This window comes from Acomys russatus, chromosome 25 (genome assembly GCF_903995435.1).
Source record: "Acomys russatus chromosome 25, mAcoRus1.1, whole genome shotgun sequence".
NCBI lineage: Eukaryota > Metazoa > Chordata > Mammalia > Rodentia > Muridae > Acomys > Acomys russatus.
Window position 1 is genome coordinate 34,332,164 of NC_067161.1, and position 20,052 is coordinate 34,352,215.

At 39.4% G+C, this 20,052-nt stretch overlaps 1 protein-coding gene and 1 pseudogene across 1 annotated transcript in view; both read left to right on the top strand.

Moving 5' to 3' along the window:
• Aff4 (ALF transcription elongation factor 4) overlaps positions 1-20,052 on the top strand; it is a 71,780-nt gene that overhangs the window by 18,107 nt on the left and 33,621 nt on the right. Inside the window, exons 2-5 of the mRNA XM_051168074.1 lie at positions 3,609-3,735; positions 7,958-8,737; positions 9,211-9,255; positions 15,249-15,335. Of these exons, the coding sequence (XP_051024031.1) occupies positions 3,613-3,735; positions 7,958-8,737; positions 9,211-9,255; positions 15,249-15,335 (1,035 nt within the window). The 5' untranslated portion in view covers positions 3,609-3,612. The remainder of the gene's footprint in view (positions 1-3,608; positions 3,736-7,957; positions 8,738-9,210; positions 9,256-15,248; positions 15,336-20,052) is intronic.
• Positions 616-2,245, top strand: LOC127207904 (60S ribosomal protein L10-like; annotated as a pseudogene).

A 20,052-nucleotide genomic window follows, 5' to 3' on the forward strand; every position in this document is an offset into this window, starting at 1 on the left:
TATGTTTTAAAGAAACCAAAAGTCTAGAATTTTCCCCATAGGTTTATTGGTCTAAAACTTATCAATAAGATCAAAAGGATAGAAGAAGAGGTGACAAACGATAGTAACCAAGGATTCTCCTTTAAAATAATATCTTTTGTTTACAAAGAAAAACAGGGGGACTGGAGAATTAGCTCAGTGGTTGTCTGTTCTTCCAAAGGACCTGGGTTCAATTCTCAGCATCCATATGGTGGCTCATAGCTGTCTTTAAGTCCAGGTCCAGGGGGATCTAAGACATATACATGCAGGAAGAACACTCATACACATAAAACAAACAAAACAAACAGTGGCGGTATACACTTTTAATCCCAGCAGTTGGGAGGCAGAAACAGGTGGATCTTTGAGTTTGAAGCCAGCCTGGTCTACAGAGCAAGTTCCAGGACAGCCAGGGCTACACCACAGAGAAACCTGTCTTGAAAAACAAAAACAAAAACAAAAAAACACAAAATAAAAAGGCGGGTTTTTTTCCTTAATGTATTTTTGAGTTGTTTTAATGCTGTTTGATATATAACATTAAGTCATTTTCCTTTTTTTTTTTTTTAAACATTTTCTGACCTATGTTTTTTGTTTTTGGTGATGAGGATAAAACTCCAACTGATGAGCTTGCACTCCACTGATGACTTCCACCCTAGCGTCATCTTTCAGGATTTGAGTTTAGAAAATTGGTAGTTACCATGTCCCTTAGACTCTAAATTGCTTTGTATTTTGGCATCACCTTAATTCAAGAGTCCCAATTGAAATTTGATTGTTAATGTAATAACACTTATTAATTTATCCAAATATGCTAAAGGATTTTCTTTGGTTTTATCCTCTGACTAAAGTATAAATGTTTATGGTATTCATTAGAGGAAAATTCAAATAATTTGTATGGTTCTATAGAATGCTAAGTATTAGGGAAACTAAAGAAAACAATAGTGGTGTTGTGTACTATAGTAGGTTGTATATTAGCTACACTAGAATATTATACACACATGTAAGAAACAACCTAAGGGCCAGGGAGATGGCTCAGCAGGTAAAAGCATTTATTCTCAAATTTGACACTTTAAGGTTAATCTCTGGAACCCACACAGTAGGAGAGAACTGACTTCTGTAAGTTGTCCTCTAATCTCCACATGTCATAGTACATGTGTGTTTGTGTGTTTTAAAAAAAAAAAAGCTTGTGTTTAAAAAGAAAAAACTTGCTTCTTTTCCTCTGGTGGGCCCCTGAAGAGTCTATTGTCACCACTGACAACTGCACCACCTAGTGTTACCAGTATTGTAAGAACTTCTGCTGAAGGGTCCCTGATGCTAAGATCTGCATCTTGGGACAGAAGGCAAAAGTTGATGAATTTCTACTTTGTGGGCACCTGGTGTCAGATGAATATGAGCAACTCTATTCTGAAGCCCTGGAGGTTGCCTGCATGTGTGCCAACGAATACACAGTAAAGAGCTATGGCAAGGATGGCGTTCATGTTCAAGTGAGGCTCCACCCATGTCATCAAATCAAGATGCTTTCTTGTGCTGGGGCAGGCAGGCTCCAGACAAGTATGCATGGTGCCTTTGGGAAGCCCCAGGGCACAGTGCCTGGGTTCACATTGGCCAGGTTATTGTGTTCATCCACCAAGCTGCAGAATAAGGGACCTGTGATTGAGCCTCTGCATAGAGCCAAGTTCAAGATCCCTGGCTACCAAGAGAGCCACATCGCAAAGAAGTAGGGCTTCACCAAGTTTAATGCAGATGAATTTGAGAAGTGAGAAGGGCCTTATTCCTGATGGCTGTAAGGTCAAATATATCCCCAGTCAAGATCCCCTGGATAAATGATAAGCCCTGAATTCCCAAGGGATTTCACAGTGCTCTCCTGTACCCTACTATGTTCAGTAATAAATTTCATAGTCTGGGAAAAAAAAAAAAAAGAAAAGAAAGAAAGAAAAAGAAACAACTTGAATGCACATTTGAAACACTTATAATCTCTCTGTCCATTATTGTTCATGAATGTTTTGCCTGTGTGTATGTATGTACAGTGTATGCATGTTTAGTGTCTGAGTAGGCCAAAAGAGGGTACCAGATCCCCTGAACTGGAGTTAAGGACACTTGGGAAACATCGTGTGGGTTCTCGGAACTGAACCTTGGACTTACAGAACAGCAAGTGCTCTTAACCATAGAGCTTCTTCTTCGGTCTTAAATGATAAGTGTCTTCCTGGTCTGATGGAGCTCCAGTAGGCCAGGCTGGCCTCCTGAGTGCTGGGATTAAAGGAGAGTGCCATTGTTGCCCAGCCTAACTTCTGTTTTCTTAATTGGTTTAAAATAGGTTCCACAGATATACACTGATTTCTCCTTTTGACTGAGCTGTGTCTGTCTTTGTGTTACTGTCTCTCCTTCCTTCTTTCCTTCCCTTCCTTCCATCTTCCCTCCCTCCTTTCTTTCTTTCTTCCTCTTTTGAAACAAAATCAAGATAAAGACTTAATCTAAGCCGGGCGTGGTGGCGCACGCCTTTAATCCCAGCACTCGGGAGGCAGAGGCAGGCGGATCGCTGTGAGTTCGAGGCCAGCCTGGTCTACAAAGTGAGTCCAGGATGGCCAAGGCTACACAGAGAAACCCTGTCTCGAAAAAACCAAAAAAAAAAAAAAAAAAAAAAAAAAAAGACTTAATCTATATTCAACTTCAGAGAAACTAGCAGCAGAGATCCTGCTATTACTTACCTAGCATTTTATACTTACTTTCATTATTGTCAATTCAGACAAAAGTATCTACTGTTACAGATAAATAAGCTATTTCTCTTGGCTTATTCTAGTGACAATACAGTACTATCATGATTATAAAAATACCATTCCCATTTTCTCCATTGACCCCCAAATACTTTTTCCTTTAGTTATACTTAACTAACACGTGCTAATTTTAAATTCTATCACTGAAAGCCTCAGTTTGCCACTTATTGAGGCATTAATTGAAATACTAATATATTTAGAGCAGAAATGTCGTTTTTTAGGGAATCTAGAACAACAGCAAAGCTGAGGTCAAACTGCCATAAGGATGGACATCAAGGAAGCTGTGTTTGGGATAAAAAGAAATCGAGATAAGATAGATGCAAAGCAGAGGAAAGAGCTCGACATGGGGTTTGGGTGGTAGATGGGAGTGGGCTGTGTGCCACAGAGGTGTTGCCAGTTAGCATTGTAAAGAAGAGATACTGAAAAATGGTTTAAGTAGGAAATCCTTTCCCTCTGAATGTACTCAGCTCACTTTCAGGTAGCAGAGTACTTGAAAAACTGTCATGTTTGGGGCCGAGGAATTGAAGAATGCTTGCCCAGAATGTGTGAGGCTCTGGGTTCAATTCCTAGCACTGAAAAAAAAAGAAGTAGTTTGATGGAGTAGTGGTTTCTCATATTCTAGCTAATGTTTTCTCCTTGGGCGACTGGAAAATGATACTGCTGCTAGTTGCTAAAACCAGTGCCAGAATCCCACTTGAGCACAAAGGCCTGTTTACTATTCAGATTTATAGAAGTTGAAATCTCCATTTGGAGTATTAAATTGACAGTCAGTACAGAATGTTAAATTTTTATTTTTGTGATGTAAAAATTGTGCTTCTTTTATAGCAACATGAACCGTGAAGACCGGAATGTGCTGCGCATGAAAGAACGGGAAAGGCGGAATCAGGAAATTCAGCAGGGTGAAGACGCCTTCCCACCTAGCTCTCCTCTCTTTGCCGAGCCATACAAAGTTGTAAGTTATTTTTCATTGCATGTTTTTTCATTCTACTTACATGACATTGTGCTTTTTAAGTTTTAAAAATGTGTGTGTGTGTTGCGTGTGCATGTGTGCGTGTGTTTTGCATGCATGCTCTCAGGCTCTGTAAGAGGCCAGTAGAGGATGTGAGGTGCCATGCTGCTGGAGTTACAGGCAGCTTTTAGCCATCCTATGTGGGTGCTGGGAACCAAACTTAGGTGTTTTGGAAGAGCAGTACATGCTTTTAACCACTGAGTCATCTCTTCAGCCCAGTGCATGCCTTTAATTCAAGCATTCTGTGATGAGGGAGGCAGGCTGGCTCTCTTGAGTTCAAAATGAGGCAGGGCTACATAGAGAAACCCTGTCTCAAAAGATAAAAAAATTTTTTTCTTTCAGCGAGTCTATATTTTCTACTGTTTATTAGGTATTCTATATCCTTTTTTTTTTTTTTTAAAGATGTATTTATTATTTATACGGTATTCTGCCTGAATACGCACCTGCCTGCCTCAGGAAGGCACCAGATCTCATTACAGATGGTTGTGAGCCACCATGTGGTTCCTGGGAATTGAACGCGGGACCTCTAGAAGAGAAGATGATTCTCTTAACCTCTGAGCCATCTCTCTACCCTAGTATTCTGTATTCTTTGGTTATAACATGAATCAAAGGAGACTTTCACAGATGCTGTGTTTCTCCTTTTTTTTTTTTTTTTTTTTTTGTCTTTGCTTATTTAGTAAATCTCATTGACTGTTAGTAAGTTGGAATGTTTCTTATGTATGTTCATCTCTGTTATCATAGAGTAAATTCTCTGATATTTCTTTTAATGTATTTAATCATTACCAGTTATGTTGGAGCATGTTGTTGGAGGCATTCAATAAATTGAAAAAGGGCTGAAGAGATGGCTCAGCAGTTAAGAGCATTTCATTTGTTCCTTTTGTAGGGGACCCCGGTTTAATTCTGAGCACTCACATGGAGGTTCATAATCATCTATAACTCCATTTTATCTGATATCCTTTTTTTTTTTTTTTTTCTTTTTGAGACAGGGTTTATCTGTAGCCCTAGCTGTTCTAGACTCACTCTGTAGACCAGGCTGGCCTTGAACTCATGGTGACCCGCCTGCCTCTGCCTCCAGAGTGCTGGGATTACAGTGTGCGCCACCACCGCTTAGCCAGTTATTCTCTTCTGACCTCTGCAGACACCAGGCACACATGTGGTGTGAATTCTAACATATAAATAAAACATATAAAATGAATAAATGAATAATTTTGATTTTATTTGTTTAGTGTTTTGTTTTGAGATAGGGTCTCTTTACATAGCCCTGTCTGTCTCTCATGGAAGTCATTACATAGAATAAATCTTTTTAAAAATTAAGAAAAATAAATTGAACCAATTGGTATCTTAATGTTTTAAAACTTTTGTTTGTGTTTAATTATGTGTATGAGTGTTGATACTTGGTGTATGTCTGTGTACTACATGTGTGCAGTGCTAGAAGATGCCAGAAGAGAGCATCAGATTCTCTGGGACTGGAGTTACAGACAACTATAAATCGCCATGTAGGTGCTGAGAATTGAACTCTGGTCCTTTGAAAGAGCAACTAAGTACTCCTTGAGCCATCTCTCCATCTCCACCTGCTTTTTTGTTGTTGTTGCTTTGGTTTTTCGAGACAGGGTTTCTCTGTGTAACCTTGGCTGTCCTGGACTCACTTTGCAGACCAGGCTGGCCTCGAACTCATAGTGATCCGCCTGTTTCTGCCTCCTGAGTGCTGAGATTGTAGGTGTGGCCACTGTGCCCTGCCCCAGTTGCCATTTTTTAATTACTATCATTGCCCTTAATTTGAGATTGCTAAAAAAGAACACTAAGTATTAACAATTTTCATGACTCTGATGTAGCTTTAGTGGTGACATGTCTTTCTAGCATTTCATTTGCCTTTAGGTTTCATTTCAACAGTTGTTAAAACTTTAAGCTTAGGCTATGCACAATAATAGCTTTAATACTTAGTATATATTATGACAATAATGACATTACTGGATTATATTAAGAGATCAAAAAAGATATATTTGATCTTATTTTTCTTTCTTTCTTCCTTTTTTCTTTTTGTTTTTTTTTTCCCCCTGTTTTTTGTTTTGTTTTCAAGACAGTATTTCTTTTTTTATCCCTAGCAGTCCTGGTACACACTTTGTAGATCAGGTTGGCTTTGAACCCAGAGATCTAGCCTCTTTTCTCTGCCTCCCAACTGCTGGGACTTAAAGGCATGAGCCACTACCACCCTACCCTGTTCGATTTTATTTTTCTTATGAAATATTGACAGTTGGGCTAGAGAGATGGTTCAGTGGTTAAGAACACTTAGTGCTCTTGCAGAGGACCTGGACTCAATTTCTAATACCCATATGATGGTTCAGAACCATTAGTAACTCTAGTTTCAAGGGATCTGACTCCCTCTTAGGACCCCTCTCTTCTGACTTCTGAAGCACATACTTACTATACATAAATTCAGAAAGAAAAGAAATATTGTTTGTAAGCCGGGTATGGTGGTACACTCCTTTAATCCCAGCACTCAAGGAGGCAGAGGCGGGGGCACTGGAGAGATGGCTCAGAGGTTAAGAGCACTGCCTGTTCTTCCAAAGGTCCTGAGTTCAATTCTCAGCAATCACATGGTGGCTCACAACCATCTATAATGAGATCTGGTGCCCTCTCCTGGTGTGCAGGTGTACATGCAGGCAAAACACTGTATACTTAATAAATAAATAAATCTTTAAAAAAAAAAAAAAAAAAGGAGGCAGAGGCAGGTGGATCTTTGTGTGTTCGAGGCCAACGTGATCTACAAAGCAAGTTCAGGACAGCCAAGGCTACACAGAGAAACCCTGTCTTCAAAAACAAAAAGAAAACAAACAAACAATAAAAAGGAAATATTGGTTGTAACAACATACCCTTTTGTATGGTGTATATATATAAATCCTTTATGCACTATATAAAGCCATGTATCTAGAGCTTTTTAAGGATATTCCAATTTAAAAACAGGCACATTGACATTTATTTGAATGTAATACAAAGCCTTTAGTAATTTGGGATTATGGATTAAATCAGAGATTAAAAGCTTTTTATTTTTATTTCTATTTATTTTTTTCAAGGTAGGGCTTCTCTGTGTAGCCCTGACTTCCTGGAACTCACCAGGAAGACCAGACTAGCCTTAAACTCATTGAGATCTGCCTGCCTCTGCCTCCCTATTTGCTGGGATTAAAGGCATTCAGTACATTTGAAACAAATCAAGAGAGTTTTCTTGAGTCTTGAATCACGCTACTATTCATAATTATAAAATTAGACTTGTTTTCTGATGTGGATATTTTAGGTGAATAGCCACATAATTCTCTTGATCCATTAATAAGATCACAGATTTTCAAGCAATCTAAATTTGTTATTAATATTTTTCAATCTCAAACTAAATAGTGGTAGTTCAGTTGGGTTTTTGTTTGTTTGTTTTTTGTTTTCTCTTTTGACTATGACATGTCTTGTTTTCCAGGCCTAAAACTCACTATGTGGCCCAGGGATGACCTTGAACTTGTGATCCTCTCTGCTGGGAATATGTTACTAAGTCAATTTACGTGTTGCTTGGGATTAAAGTCAGGGCTTCATCCATGTCATGCAAGCACTCTGCTGCCTCAGCTACATCCCCAGTCTGATTATTTAGTCATGGTTTCTTTTTTAATGTACTCTGTAGATGTTCTTTTGTATTTTAGCATAGTTATCTTCACAGGCTTTGTGATTTTTTTTTTTTACTTTGCTTTTTCAATACAGGGTTTCTCTGTGTAGCTTTGGTTGTCCTGGACTCACTTTGTAGACCAGGCTGGCCTTGAACTCACAGCGATCTGCCTGCCTCTGCCTCCTGAAAGCTGGGATTAAAGGCCTGCGCCACCACACCTGGCCTTTGTGAGTTGTTTTTCCAGATACTTTTCACTGTGAGAAATATATTTGTGGACTGAGAGTATGTGGTAGAGTCAGTGGTAGAGTGTTTACCTAGTATGTGAGAGGTTCTAGTTTGTTGTTTTGGGGCGTGTGTGTGTGTGTGTCTGTGTATTTATTTGTAGATGTTAACTTCAATATAAAAGTGAGACCTATCTTTAAAAACATCTCTTCACTCTGAGGGCTGAAAAGGGAGCTTGGAAAACTATTTTGCTTCACATTATACTAATTACAGTATATTTTTCTTTTTCTTTCTTTTTTGTAGACTAGCAAAGAAGATAAGTTATCAAGTCGTATCCAGAGTATGCTTGGAAACTACGATGAGATGAAGGATTACATAGGAGACAGATCTATACCAAAGCTTGCTGCAGTTCCCAAGCCCGCAGTGCCAGTGGCAACAGACGAGAAAGCAAACCCAAATTTTTTTGAACAGAGACATGGGGGCTCTCATCAGAGTAGCAAATGGACTCCTGTAGGACCTGCACCCAGCACTTCTCAGTCTCAGAAACGGTCTTCTGGCTTGCAGAGTGGACACAGCAGCCAGCGGACAAGTGCAGGTAGTAGTGGCACTAGCAGTAGTGGCCAGAGGCATGACCGTGACTCATATAGCAGTAGCCGGAAAAAAGGCCAGCATGGGTCAGAGCACTCCAAGTCACGATCCTCAAGCCCTGGAAAACCCCAGGCTGTTTCTTCATTAAGTTCTAGCCATTCCAGGTCTCATGGGAATGATCACCATAGCAAGGAACATCAGCGCTCCAAGTCACCTCGGGACCCTGATGCCAACTGGGATTCTCCTTCCCGTGTACCTTTTTCAAGTGGGCCGCATTCAAACCAGTCTTTCCCACCTTCTTTGATGTCAAAATCTAGTTCAATGTTACAGAAACCTACTGCCTATGTACGGCCCATGGATGGACAGGAGTCCGTGGAACCAAAGCTGTCTTCTGAGCCCTACAGCAGCCAGTCACATGGTAATAACATGACTGAGCTGAAGCCCAGCAGCAAAGCACATCTCACCAAGCTGAAAATACCTTCCCGACCTTTGGATGTAAGTCTCATACTTAGAGTGTTTAGCATTGTGTCTAGATAAAATAATTCATAGAAATTTCAGTGAATTGGAACTGTCTCTTTGCCTACATAGTAAGAAATATATAAATTTAAAAAGTATAAAAAGAAAGGTTTAAAGAGCGACTTGAGAGTTGACCTCCCAAATGGATCCATAGAGCTATGCACTTCCCTTCTTGATAGTAGAGAAAATATCATTCATCATTTTTCTTTTCTTTTCTTTTTTCCCCCCCGAGACAGGGTTTCTCTCTGTAGCCCAGGTGTCTTGAATTCTCTTTGTAGACCAGGCTGGCCTCGAACTCACAGCAGTTCACCTGCCTCTGTCTCCCGAGTGCTGGGATTAAAGGTATGCACCACCACACCCGGCTAATAATGTTTTTAATGTTTAGTAAATACTAAAGATCTAACAACAAATTACTTGAAATCTAATGTCTGTTTCCTTTTCTCTTTCTTAAGGCATCGGTTTCTGGTGATGTAAGCTGTGTGGATGAAATACTTAAAGTAAGTTTCTTTTTAATCATTTTGACCTGTTATTTAATTGTGATGCCTGTATTACCAACTGTTTTATAGTTTTAATTCTTTTTTTTTTTTTCCCAAAGACTTATTTCTGTATTATTTATACAGTATTCTACCCGCATTGTGCCTGCAGGCCAGAAGAGGGCATTAGATCATCACAGTATAGATGGTTATGAGCCACTGTGTGGTTGCTGGGAATTGAACTCAGGACCTTTGGAAAAACAGCCAGTGCTTTTAACCTCTGAGCCATCTCTCCAGCCCCCTTAATTCTTTCTTAACACAGATTGCTTATATGTGTAACTTGATTATGTCATGTCCATTATAAATAACTCACTCTTCTGAAGTTCTAGTCATATGTTTACTGTTTCTAAGTAAAATAAATTCTAGTTTTATCCTTGAAAAGACATAGAAATAAATTATAACTGCATTCCTTTAGGCTTATCAGCTAATAATTTTAAAGACTGAAAACTCCCAGTAGTTACCAAGCCATTTTGGCAATAGTTTGGTTTGTAGCTTACCTGACCCTCCTGGTCAGGTACTTTACTGAAGTTGTCCTCTGAATATTGATCTGGTGTGTTTATTAGAAACACTTAAAAATCTGCCATGACAAGAAAGTTCATCCTCTGCTGGAAAGAAGGAAAGAGGAGTTAGTGAGTGAGCAACATGGACTGCTTTTTGCTCCTAAGAGAAAAACATCAGTCACACATGATTTTTTTCTGTGTTTTTGGAGCGCTTAAACTATTGTCTGTACTTGGATTTTATGGCCTATTCCCCTGAGACTGCCTCTCTTGGCCTGCGTCCTGTAACCTGTTGCCACTATGTACTCTCCTGTTCCTCCCTCAGCTGCTATAATCTCCCTTTATCATTCTGCTGAACCTGTTTTTCTAATGTCCTCTTTGTCTTCTGCCTGGGATATAATGCATATAAGAACTCATGTTATTTTCTTTACTGTCTCTGCTGTTTATATTTTTCCTCTGGGAAATTTTGTTTCTTCCTTGTTATTGTGCTTTATTGTTTGATTTCTTGTTTACCTTTCCCACCTCTTTTGGTAGTATTGTGGCTTCTATTTTCTAGCCTCTTCTTTTTCTTTTTACATTCCTATCTTGTCTGCCATCCTTAGTTTTATCAGATAAGTAGCTATTCAGTCTTTTTCTCCTCCGTGGTCTCCTATAGGTTTTGGTTTATGTCTCTTAGTTCTTTTCTTTTAATCCATTTGTCCATGCTTATACATGTAGAGTTTTCACTCTCTGTTAATTTCTTCCATATATTCTGTTTAACTACAAAAATCTTAGTTCTTTCTATTTCTGCCAACTCAGTACTTGAGCCGGGCGTGGTGGTGCACACTTTTAATCCCAGCACTTGAGAGGCAGAGGTAGGCAGATTGCTGTGAGTTTGAGGCCAGCCTGGTCCACAAAGGGAGTCTAGGATAGCCAAGGCTACATACACAGAGAAACCCTGCCTCAAAAAAAAAAAAAAAAAAAAAAAAAGAAAAAAAGAATCCTCACTTGGGCCAATCATATCACTTAGCAGGAAAAAGTGCTTTTCACACCAGCCTGATGACCTAATTCAACCTCCAGATCCCATAGTAGAAAGAACTGACTCCCAAAAGTTGTCTTATGACCTCCACATGGCACTCTTTGACTTTTGATTTGTGTCATGGCTACATGACCACACACCTACGTCATCATCTTCGTCGTAGTAGTTGCAGTAGTAGGTGCGGTGGTGGTGGTGGTGGTGGTGGTGGTGGTGTAGTAGTCCTGGCTGTCCTGGAACTCACTCTGCAGACCAGGCTAGCCCAGGACTCACAGAGATCCATCTGCCTTTGCCTCCTGAGTGCTGGGTTTAAAGGTGTGCACCACCACTGCTCAGCTCATGTCATAGTAGTAATAATAATAAACCTTAGGACAGTCTTAATTTTGTTTTTTTTTTTTTTTTTTTTCCAAGACAGGGTTTCTCTGTGTAGCTTTGGATGTCCTGAACTCACTTTGTAAACCAGGCTGTCTTTGAACTAACAGAGATCCACCTGCCTCTGCCTCCCAAGTGCTGGGATTAAAGGTGTGTGCCACCACGCCCAGTTAGTCTTAATTATTTTTGTTTCTGCCTTTAAAATATCTCAACTGTTTTTTTTTCTTTTTTAAGATTTATTTATTTAGTTTATGTACATATGAGAGCTCTGTCTGCATGTACACCTGTAGGCCAGAAGAGGCACCAGATCACATTATAGATGGTTGTGAGCCACATGTGGTGCTGGAAATTGAACTCAGGACCTCTGGAAGAGCAGCCATCTCTCCAGCCCGCAGCTGTCTTTTTATGTTGCTTAAAGTCTTCACTTTAGTCCCTGACCTTCATAACTTGACTTTTTAGTTGTAAGTATTCAGTGGCTCCCTAAGAGAAACTGAGATGGCTAAGATCACTGTTGAAAGGAAGAGTTAAACATCCCAGACACCCCATAGCCAGCCCTCAGCTCTCCTGCTGAAGAGCACTGACCACTTTTGCCAAACTAGTTTTCCTATACTTTTTCTTTTTAAAAAATAGGCTTACTTATAGTGGAGGCTGGCTTTGAGGTTCTGCCCTCCTGCCTCACCTTCCAAGCACTGTTATTAGAGACTTGCGATTCCACATTGGGTTTTATCGCTTCCTTTAAGTAAAACTTTTTTTGTGTGTGTGCACATGGCACAAATGTTTATTGGTAGAGGGGCATCAGTCCTTCCTGACTGCTGCCTTCCTTATGGCTGCTAGTACGATGCTAAGCTCCTCCTGCTTCCTCTTGGCCCAGATGTGCGTGCCCACTCTGTCTTCTTGATGAACTTGAGCATGCTTGTCCTTGGACACCTTGAGCAACTCCATGGCCTGCAGCTCATAGAGTGCAAAGCTGCACACATCCCTGGTCATGTCCTGCATGAACTTGGTGTGCTTTGCAAGGCGCTGTCCCTAAGCTTCCTGACGGTCTTCATCACCTTGTGGCCCTTGTTGAGGCCCATGGCCATGGGGTAGCACAGGGCTATGGCTGCTGCTCTCAGATGGCGGAAGTAAAGTAAAACTTTTTGGACCACCTTTTCTACTTTCTCTATAATAGTTATTACATAATTGCCTTCTATAGAATCCCAGGGAAACCTTTCTTCTTCCTGTGTCAGGCCACAGTGAAAACTCTTCATTTTCAATCTCTTAGAGTATTTTTCCCTCTTCTCTCTCATCTTCTCCCTCCCTGCCTCTCTTGCAACCTCAACTTATTTATTTACTGAGTGTTTTGTCTGCATGTATGTCTGTGCACTATGTGTGTGTATCGTCCAAAGAGGTTACATCCCATCCCCTGGAGTTGGAGTTACCAACAGTTGTTAGTTGCTGTATAGGTAGGTGCTGAGAATGGAACCCAGGTACTTTGGAAGAACAGCCAGTGCTTAACCACTGAGCCATCTCTTTAGCCCCAAGCATTCACTTTCTTTGAGACAGACAGACAGATAGACACACACACACACACAAACACACACACACACACACACACACACATACACACACACACACACACAATGTCTAGTGCAATAGAAATGCTCATATGTATGTATTTTGTTATAGGTGGTTGTTTAGGGGGTTTTGTTTTGTTTGGCTGGTTGTTCAGTTTGTGTGTGTGTGTGCGCGCGCGCGCCTTTCCCCTTGAAGTTTTAGCAGTATATGGAACTTTAGTGCCTGGAAGACTTTGTCTCTTTGTTTATTTTCTGTGTATGAACTTGACATATGACCTTGAGTGTTTTAATGCTCAGCCAGGTTGGTTGTTGAAAAAATTAGCAGTTGAGTACATTTTAGTATTTGATTTTCAAGATGCCAGTACTGAAAACCTGAGGTGCAGAAGTTACCATATTCCTTTTGTAGATTTTTGTTTCCAGTCAACTTGTAATCACATTGTTTCTAGGAACTCTATTATAAACATAGAGGGAAAATCTGTCAAAAAAATAATGTTTATTGAAAAATACACTTGTCAGTAGTTCACTTTTTATGTGTCAAGTGCTAGCATTGTGACAAAGTATCATATATCATGTAGTTGTGACACTATTTAAGCTTACCTTCTAGAGCTGGGTATAGGAAACAATACGGGTATTTTAAAAGGATAGAGAACAACTACATGAAAGTGGCTAGTGCTTTTTTGTTGTTGCTATTGTTTTTTGTTTTTCCTCATTTTTATTAGTTATTTGAGAATGTTATATAATGTATTTTGATAATTTTCACTTCCCAACTTCTTGCAGCTCTACTACCCTACCCACCCAACTCTATGTCCCTATTTTCTCAGCAACTATAGTTTGTGCTGCCCATATACTCTTGGATATGTGACCATCCACTGGAGTTTGGCTGACCTACCAAGGGCCACACCCTTAAAGAAAACAGACTCTCCCTTTTCCAGCAACTAGATCTATTGTCAGCTCTTCAGCTAGGGGTAGGACTTTGTACCTACCTCCTTCTCTGCCTATGCAAATGGATGCTTTAAGAGGTTCTTTCTTTTCTTTTAATTTTTTTTTTTAAGATGTTCTAGTAGACACTCAACTGCCCTGTCTCTTCCTCCTTCTGTCATTCTATTGCCCAAGGGTAACCACTGTTAAGCATCCAGAGGCTTCGCTTTTCATATATATTTACTAGATCGTAGACTATGATTTATTTGTGTCTGACAGTAATAGACTGTGTACATCATTTCATAACATAGTTGAATTTCTCATTTTAATATCTGTCTGGTGTTCCATTGTATGTGTCTGCTAAGTTGTTTAATCAGTTCTGTATTGCTGAATACCAGAGTTGTTAACATTTTTTAATCTATGAGTCTTTGGAATCTTTATGTAATTTTAATGTATCTTTATATAGCCACAGTATAAATTTCTGAGAGTCACTTCTAGTTTATATAATGGCTAAGTTTTAACAAAATGCTGGAAATAAAATATACCCTTATTCTAATTGATACTTCTCTTCCTTGATCCTCTGATATACACATTGTTGCTCAAATTCATTTGGCCCTTTTTTCCTCTCTTAGACAGGGTGTCATTAACCTGGACTACTTTGAGCTCTTCCTCTCAAGAACTGACATTAGAGGCACATGTTATCATGCCCAGCTATTTATAGCACCATTAGATAGACATTTATTGAAATCAGACCCAGAGTCTGTCTTACCTACTTTTTTCCTAATATGCTTTTGAAATCTCTCTTTTGATTTCTTCATATGACCAAAATGTTCACTCAGCGTTTAGACTCTGTGATCAGACTTCCTACAGTGAAATTCTGTGTCCATTATTTACTGAGCGTGGAACCTTGAATAAGTAATGTTGACTTTGTGCTTCAGTTTCATCTTAGAGTTAGAATAATGATACCTATCTCATAGCTTGAAGAAATGATTGACAAGCAAAACATTTAGCATAGTTTCTAATCCATTAATGCTAAAGATTAATGTTAGCTGTTTTCCTTATTGTTCCTCCCATCTTCATAGCAAGATTTTTTTTTTTAAGGAACATTCCATAGTTGTGTTTGTTTGGCATAGTGGGTCATTTCCACTATGGGGTGGTCCAGTCCAGCTCTCAGGAGGTAGAGGCAGGAGGATCAGCACAAATTCAAGGCTTGTCTGGTCTACATAGCAATCTAAGGGAGCCTGGACTACAAAATGAGATTGTGTTTCAAAAAAACAAGCACAAGTCAGAACTTGTATTTCTTTTTTTTTTTTCCCAGAACTTGTATTTCATTCCAGGCTGATTTCTGTTGCCTCTCTACGGATTTTTATCATTCTACCTATATACCTTTTAAAGTCAGAGAAAATTTAGTATTTCCCACTCCTTTGCCAGTCCTACTGCCTGCATACAGTTGTGCCTTATTAATATTTATTGGCTCACTATGTATAGTTTTAGAGGATTAATCATAAAACCAGTATTTCTAAGTAAAATCTGGTTTTTAGCTGTATAGATTTGTAACCTTGTCCTGGTTGAAAACAAACTGTAATAATTACATTTCAGGAGATGACGCATTCATGGCCTCCCCCTCTAACGGCTATTCATACACCATGCAAAACAGAACCTTCCAAATTTCCTTTTCCAACTAAGGTAAGTAAATAAAATGTGTCTTTGATGTAAGAAAACTCTAAATGGCTCAATTAAATTTCATGAGTTCAAAATTGCCATTCCCTAAGGGGAAACTCAATCAGTCAATTAATCAGTCAGCAAATTTAAGTAGTATGATTTCTATGAAGAAATTTAAAATAATGATAGAATTGAGAGCATCTTGGACTAAGAGGTACTTAAGAAAATTTGGAAGGTAATATGGGGAGAGGTTTTTTTTTTTAAGGCATTGATGTTTATTTTTATTGCAAATTCATGGTATTCTAGACTGAAGGTGGCTAGGGCTATTCATTCAGGTTATTTTCTGAGGAGCCTCAGAACCTAGCCACAAACATATTTACATCTTATGAGAAGCCCCTACACAACAGTTCCCAGCCATCTAAACTCTACAGATTAATTTCTTAAACATTAATTTATACTCACACAAACAATACAAAAATACAAGGCTGGGTGTGGGAGCTCCCACTTGTGATACCCAGAAACTAAGGATTCAAAGACAGGAGGCCAGGAGTTTAAGGCTAGTCTGGCTACATTTTCAGAATTCAAAAGTCTCCAACCCCCACCCTGCCCAAACAACCAGACAAACATACATTCCTGTGTGGAAGTTTCTTCTAGACTCCTAATACCAGCTCTGCCCCATTCTTGTTCTCTACTCTATTCAGTTCCATGTGTCTTTGCAGCCTTGTCATAGCATTTGCATGCGTGTGCACATCTCGTAAGTGTACACTCATTCCATAGAGATGTTGTTTCTGTACAGATAAATGGTTTTGTATCCTTAATCTGTGAGCAGTGGTCTTGGAGACCTTTCCATGTTGTTTACTTAGGGGTATTTAATATCTTCTAAATTTATCTTAAGTATAAGTTATCTAATGTGACCATTTCTTGTTAGTGTTTAAGTTACTATCACTTTTCATGCTATAAACTTTTTTAATGCTCATGTGTATGTATGTATGAAATGTGTGTAGTGTGTGTGCATACGCTGTGAATCCTGGGTTTACAGGCATGTGCCACCACGCCCAGCTATAAGTTTGCATTTAAACAAAACATTGCAAATTTTAATATTTTTGTTTTAATTTGCTTCTTTTTATGTTTATTTTCTAGTGTTTTTATTTATTTATTTTTGTTGTAGAGGAGTTTATTAAATGAGCATGGGGGAGAGGTGCCCCATAGAGAGATAGAGAGACAGAGATAGGAAGAGTGAGAAGAGAGGAAGAGTAAGAGCTCAAGTGTTTTTTAAAAATGCGTTATAGTTCTAAAGTATTTGGAAGATTTTCCACATTACTGATTTTTTTTTTGATTAATTTCATTTGTGTCAGAAAGCATTCTTCATATGACTTGAATCATTTTATATTTACAAAGACTTATTTAGTGGCCCAGAACATTTCTTTTCTTTTTTTTTTTTTTTTCTTTCTTTCTCTCTCTCTCTCTCTTTTTTTTTTGAGACAGGGTTTCTCTGTGTAGCATTGGCTGTCCTAGACTCCCTTTGTAGACCAAGTTGGCCTCAAACTCAGCTATCCACCTGCCTCTGCCTCCTGAGTGCTGTGATTAAAGGCATGTTCCACCATGCCTGGCCTGTATTTCTTTTTTTGTAAATATTTTCTGTACAGTTGGAAAGAATATGTTTTGCTCTTTCTGAGTAGAGTATTCTTTATTTTCTTTATTTTTTTGTTTTTGTGGGTTTTGTTGTTGTTGTTTTTGTTTTTTCGAGATAGGGGTTTCTCTGTGTAGCCTTGACTGTCCTGGACTCGCTTTGTAGACCAGGCTGACCTCGAATTCAGAGTTATCCACCTGCCTCTGCCTCCCAAGGGCTGTGATTAAAGGCGTGCACCACCACTGCCCACCTCTGAGTAGAGTATTCTATGTGTGCTAAATCAAGTTGGTTTAGAATGTAAGGCAAGGGTTGTGTGTTTTGTTAGTAGCAGTGGGGCAGGAGCTAGAAAACAGCTCTGTGCTTCTATCTACAGCAGCCTAAGTTCTTTTTTTGTTTGTTTGTTTGTTTGTTTTCTTTTTGGTTTTTCAAGACAGAGTTTCTCTGTAGTCCTGGCTGGTCTGGACCTTTGCAGACTAGGCTGGCCACTGCCTCCCTGAGTGCTATGATTAAAGGTATGCACCACCATGCCTGGATGGCTCTAGGCTTCTAAAGACTCTACTGTAAACTTACATTACCTCTATTTTGCACTTTGGCGGCTTCGAAAATTGTCCCAGGGGTTGCTAAGGAACCTCAGACCATAGAGGAGCTGTGGTGATGGATAGGGTTTCTTTTGATAAGGTAAAATACCAGGTCACAAAGATCATATAGGAAATTAAGGTGTTTTTATAATAAACTAAAGTTTACAGAATTGCTTATGAGATTTCTAGACAATTTCAGGTTTATATCTGTGAAAAGAACAAGGCCGCACTCAGAAGTCACATATGCTCAGCTCTTAAAAATCGTTCATTGTGAAAAGCTGAGTGGTGGTGGTGCACGCCTTTAATCCTAGCACTCGGGAGGCAGAAGCAGGCGGATCTCTGTGAGTTCCATTGAGGCCAGTCTGGTCTACAAAGTGAGTTCAGGACAGCCAGGGCTACATAGAGAAACTCTGTTTCGAAAAATTAAAAAAACAAATAAAATATAAAAAAAGGTTCATTGCACTAAGCAGTGGTTATGGGCATGGTGGTGCACACCTTTAATCCCAGCACTAAGGAGGCAGAGGCAGGCAGATCTCTGAGTTTGAGGCCAGCCTGGTCTACAGAAAAAACAAAAGCAAAAAAACCCAAAACTCAAAAAAACCTTTCATTGCTATTTTAACATTGGTATTTGAAAATAGCTCTATATAAAAGAATATTCTTTTCATGTAAACAACCTCACAGCAAATGTCGTAAATGGTGCTGGAATTTTGGTTTTGGTGAGAAACTTCAACCAGACTCTGGAATGGGGTCTTTTTTCCCCTCCCTTCCCATGTCCCCTTAATTTTCTCTGTCTCCCTCTTCACTCAATCCTACCCTACTCATCATCTTTTATGTCCCAGACTGGTCTCAGACTCTGTGTAGCTAAGGATGACCTTGAAGGTTTGATTCTCTTGCCACTATTTTCCAAGTTTTCGAATTGTGTGCCCCATCATGCCTGCCCTATTTTTTTCCTTTTTCTTTTCTTTTTTCTTTTTTTCTTCTTCTAGAGACAGGGTTTCTCTTCGTAGCCTTGGCTGTCCTGGACTGGATTTATAGACCAGGCTGGCCTTGAACTTCGCCTGTCTCTACCTAGCCAAGTGCTGAGATTAAAGGTGTGCACCACCATTCCCAGCTTGATGACAACTTTTTTGTTTGTTTATTTGTTTGTTTTTTGTTTCTGTTTTTTTCAAGATAGGGTTTTTCTGTGTAGTCATGGCTATCTTGGACTCACTTTGTAAACCAGGCAGGCCTCGAACTCACAGCAATCCACCTGCCTCTGCTTCCCAAGTGCTGGGTTTAAAGGCATGCGCCACCACGCTTGGCTTAAAAAGATTAATTAATTTATTTATTTAATGTATATAAGTACTTTATACCTGGAGGCCAGAAGAGGGCACCAAATCTCATTATAGATGGTTGTGAGTCACCATATGGTTGCTGGGAATTGAACTCAGGACCTCTGGAAGAGCAAGTGGTAGGTACTCTTAACCTCTGAACCATTTCTTCAGCCTGATGACAACCTTTTTTTTTAAATAGATTTTTGTTTGTTTGCTTTTTACACTGGATCTTCTTACTATGTAAAAATCCACCTGCTTCTGCTTCCCGAGTGCTAGTATTAAGGATATGCAATGTCATGCCCATCCACACGCCCTTTAATAGGAAGCTGGAGTGCAGTGATTGCAGCGAGCAACAGACATACTGGCGGGTGGCGAATGTATAAAAGATGGCCTTTGGAAGCACATTGCTATACGTGGTACCAGACAAATACGCTAGAAGCAGCATGTTATGTTGAGAATGATTCTTACAAGGTAGAATGTTTAGTCATATTTATATGGTAAGCATAATATGTGGCGAAAAGTGGGAATCAACTAATAAATGGAAAAAGGATAGTAACCCTGGAAAAATTTAAAGCATTGAGATTTGGTGCAGAATTAGTAGATAGTAGCCTTTGAATCTGAGCATAAATAGGTCATCTCTGTCACAGGAATGAAGCAGAGTATTTGAGTACACTTGGGATAGCATGTTAGGTTTTTCAGTTTTAGTCTAGAAGGTATTGAAACTTGCTTCTGGGCTGTTTTCTGGGTGCTGTAGGCAAGACAATACACAGTTTAGATACTCTTTCTCTTCAGCTAAAAGGAATATTTAAATAGAGAGGAAAGGATTGGAGAGATGGTTCTGGTTAAGAGCAGTGGCTTGTTATCCCAGAGAACCAGGAAACAAGCACATATAATAACTCCAGATCCAGGGTATCTAACACCCTTTTCTGGCTTCTATGACCCCAGGCATGCAAATAGTACATGACATACATACAGACAAAACACCTGTAAGCATGAAAATATTTAAAAAACAAACAAACAAAAAACCTAGAAGAGGCCAGGTGTGGTGGTACATGCCTTTAATCCCAGGATTCAGGAGGTAGAGGCAGATGAATCTCTGTAAATTCAAGGCCAGCCTGGTCTACATTGTGAGCTTTCAGGACAGCCAGGGCTTTAAAGTGAGACCCTGTCTCAACAAAACAAGAAAATAAATAAGAATAGTATATGCCTATGCCTAAACT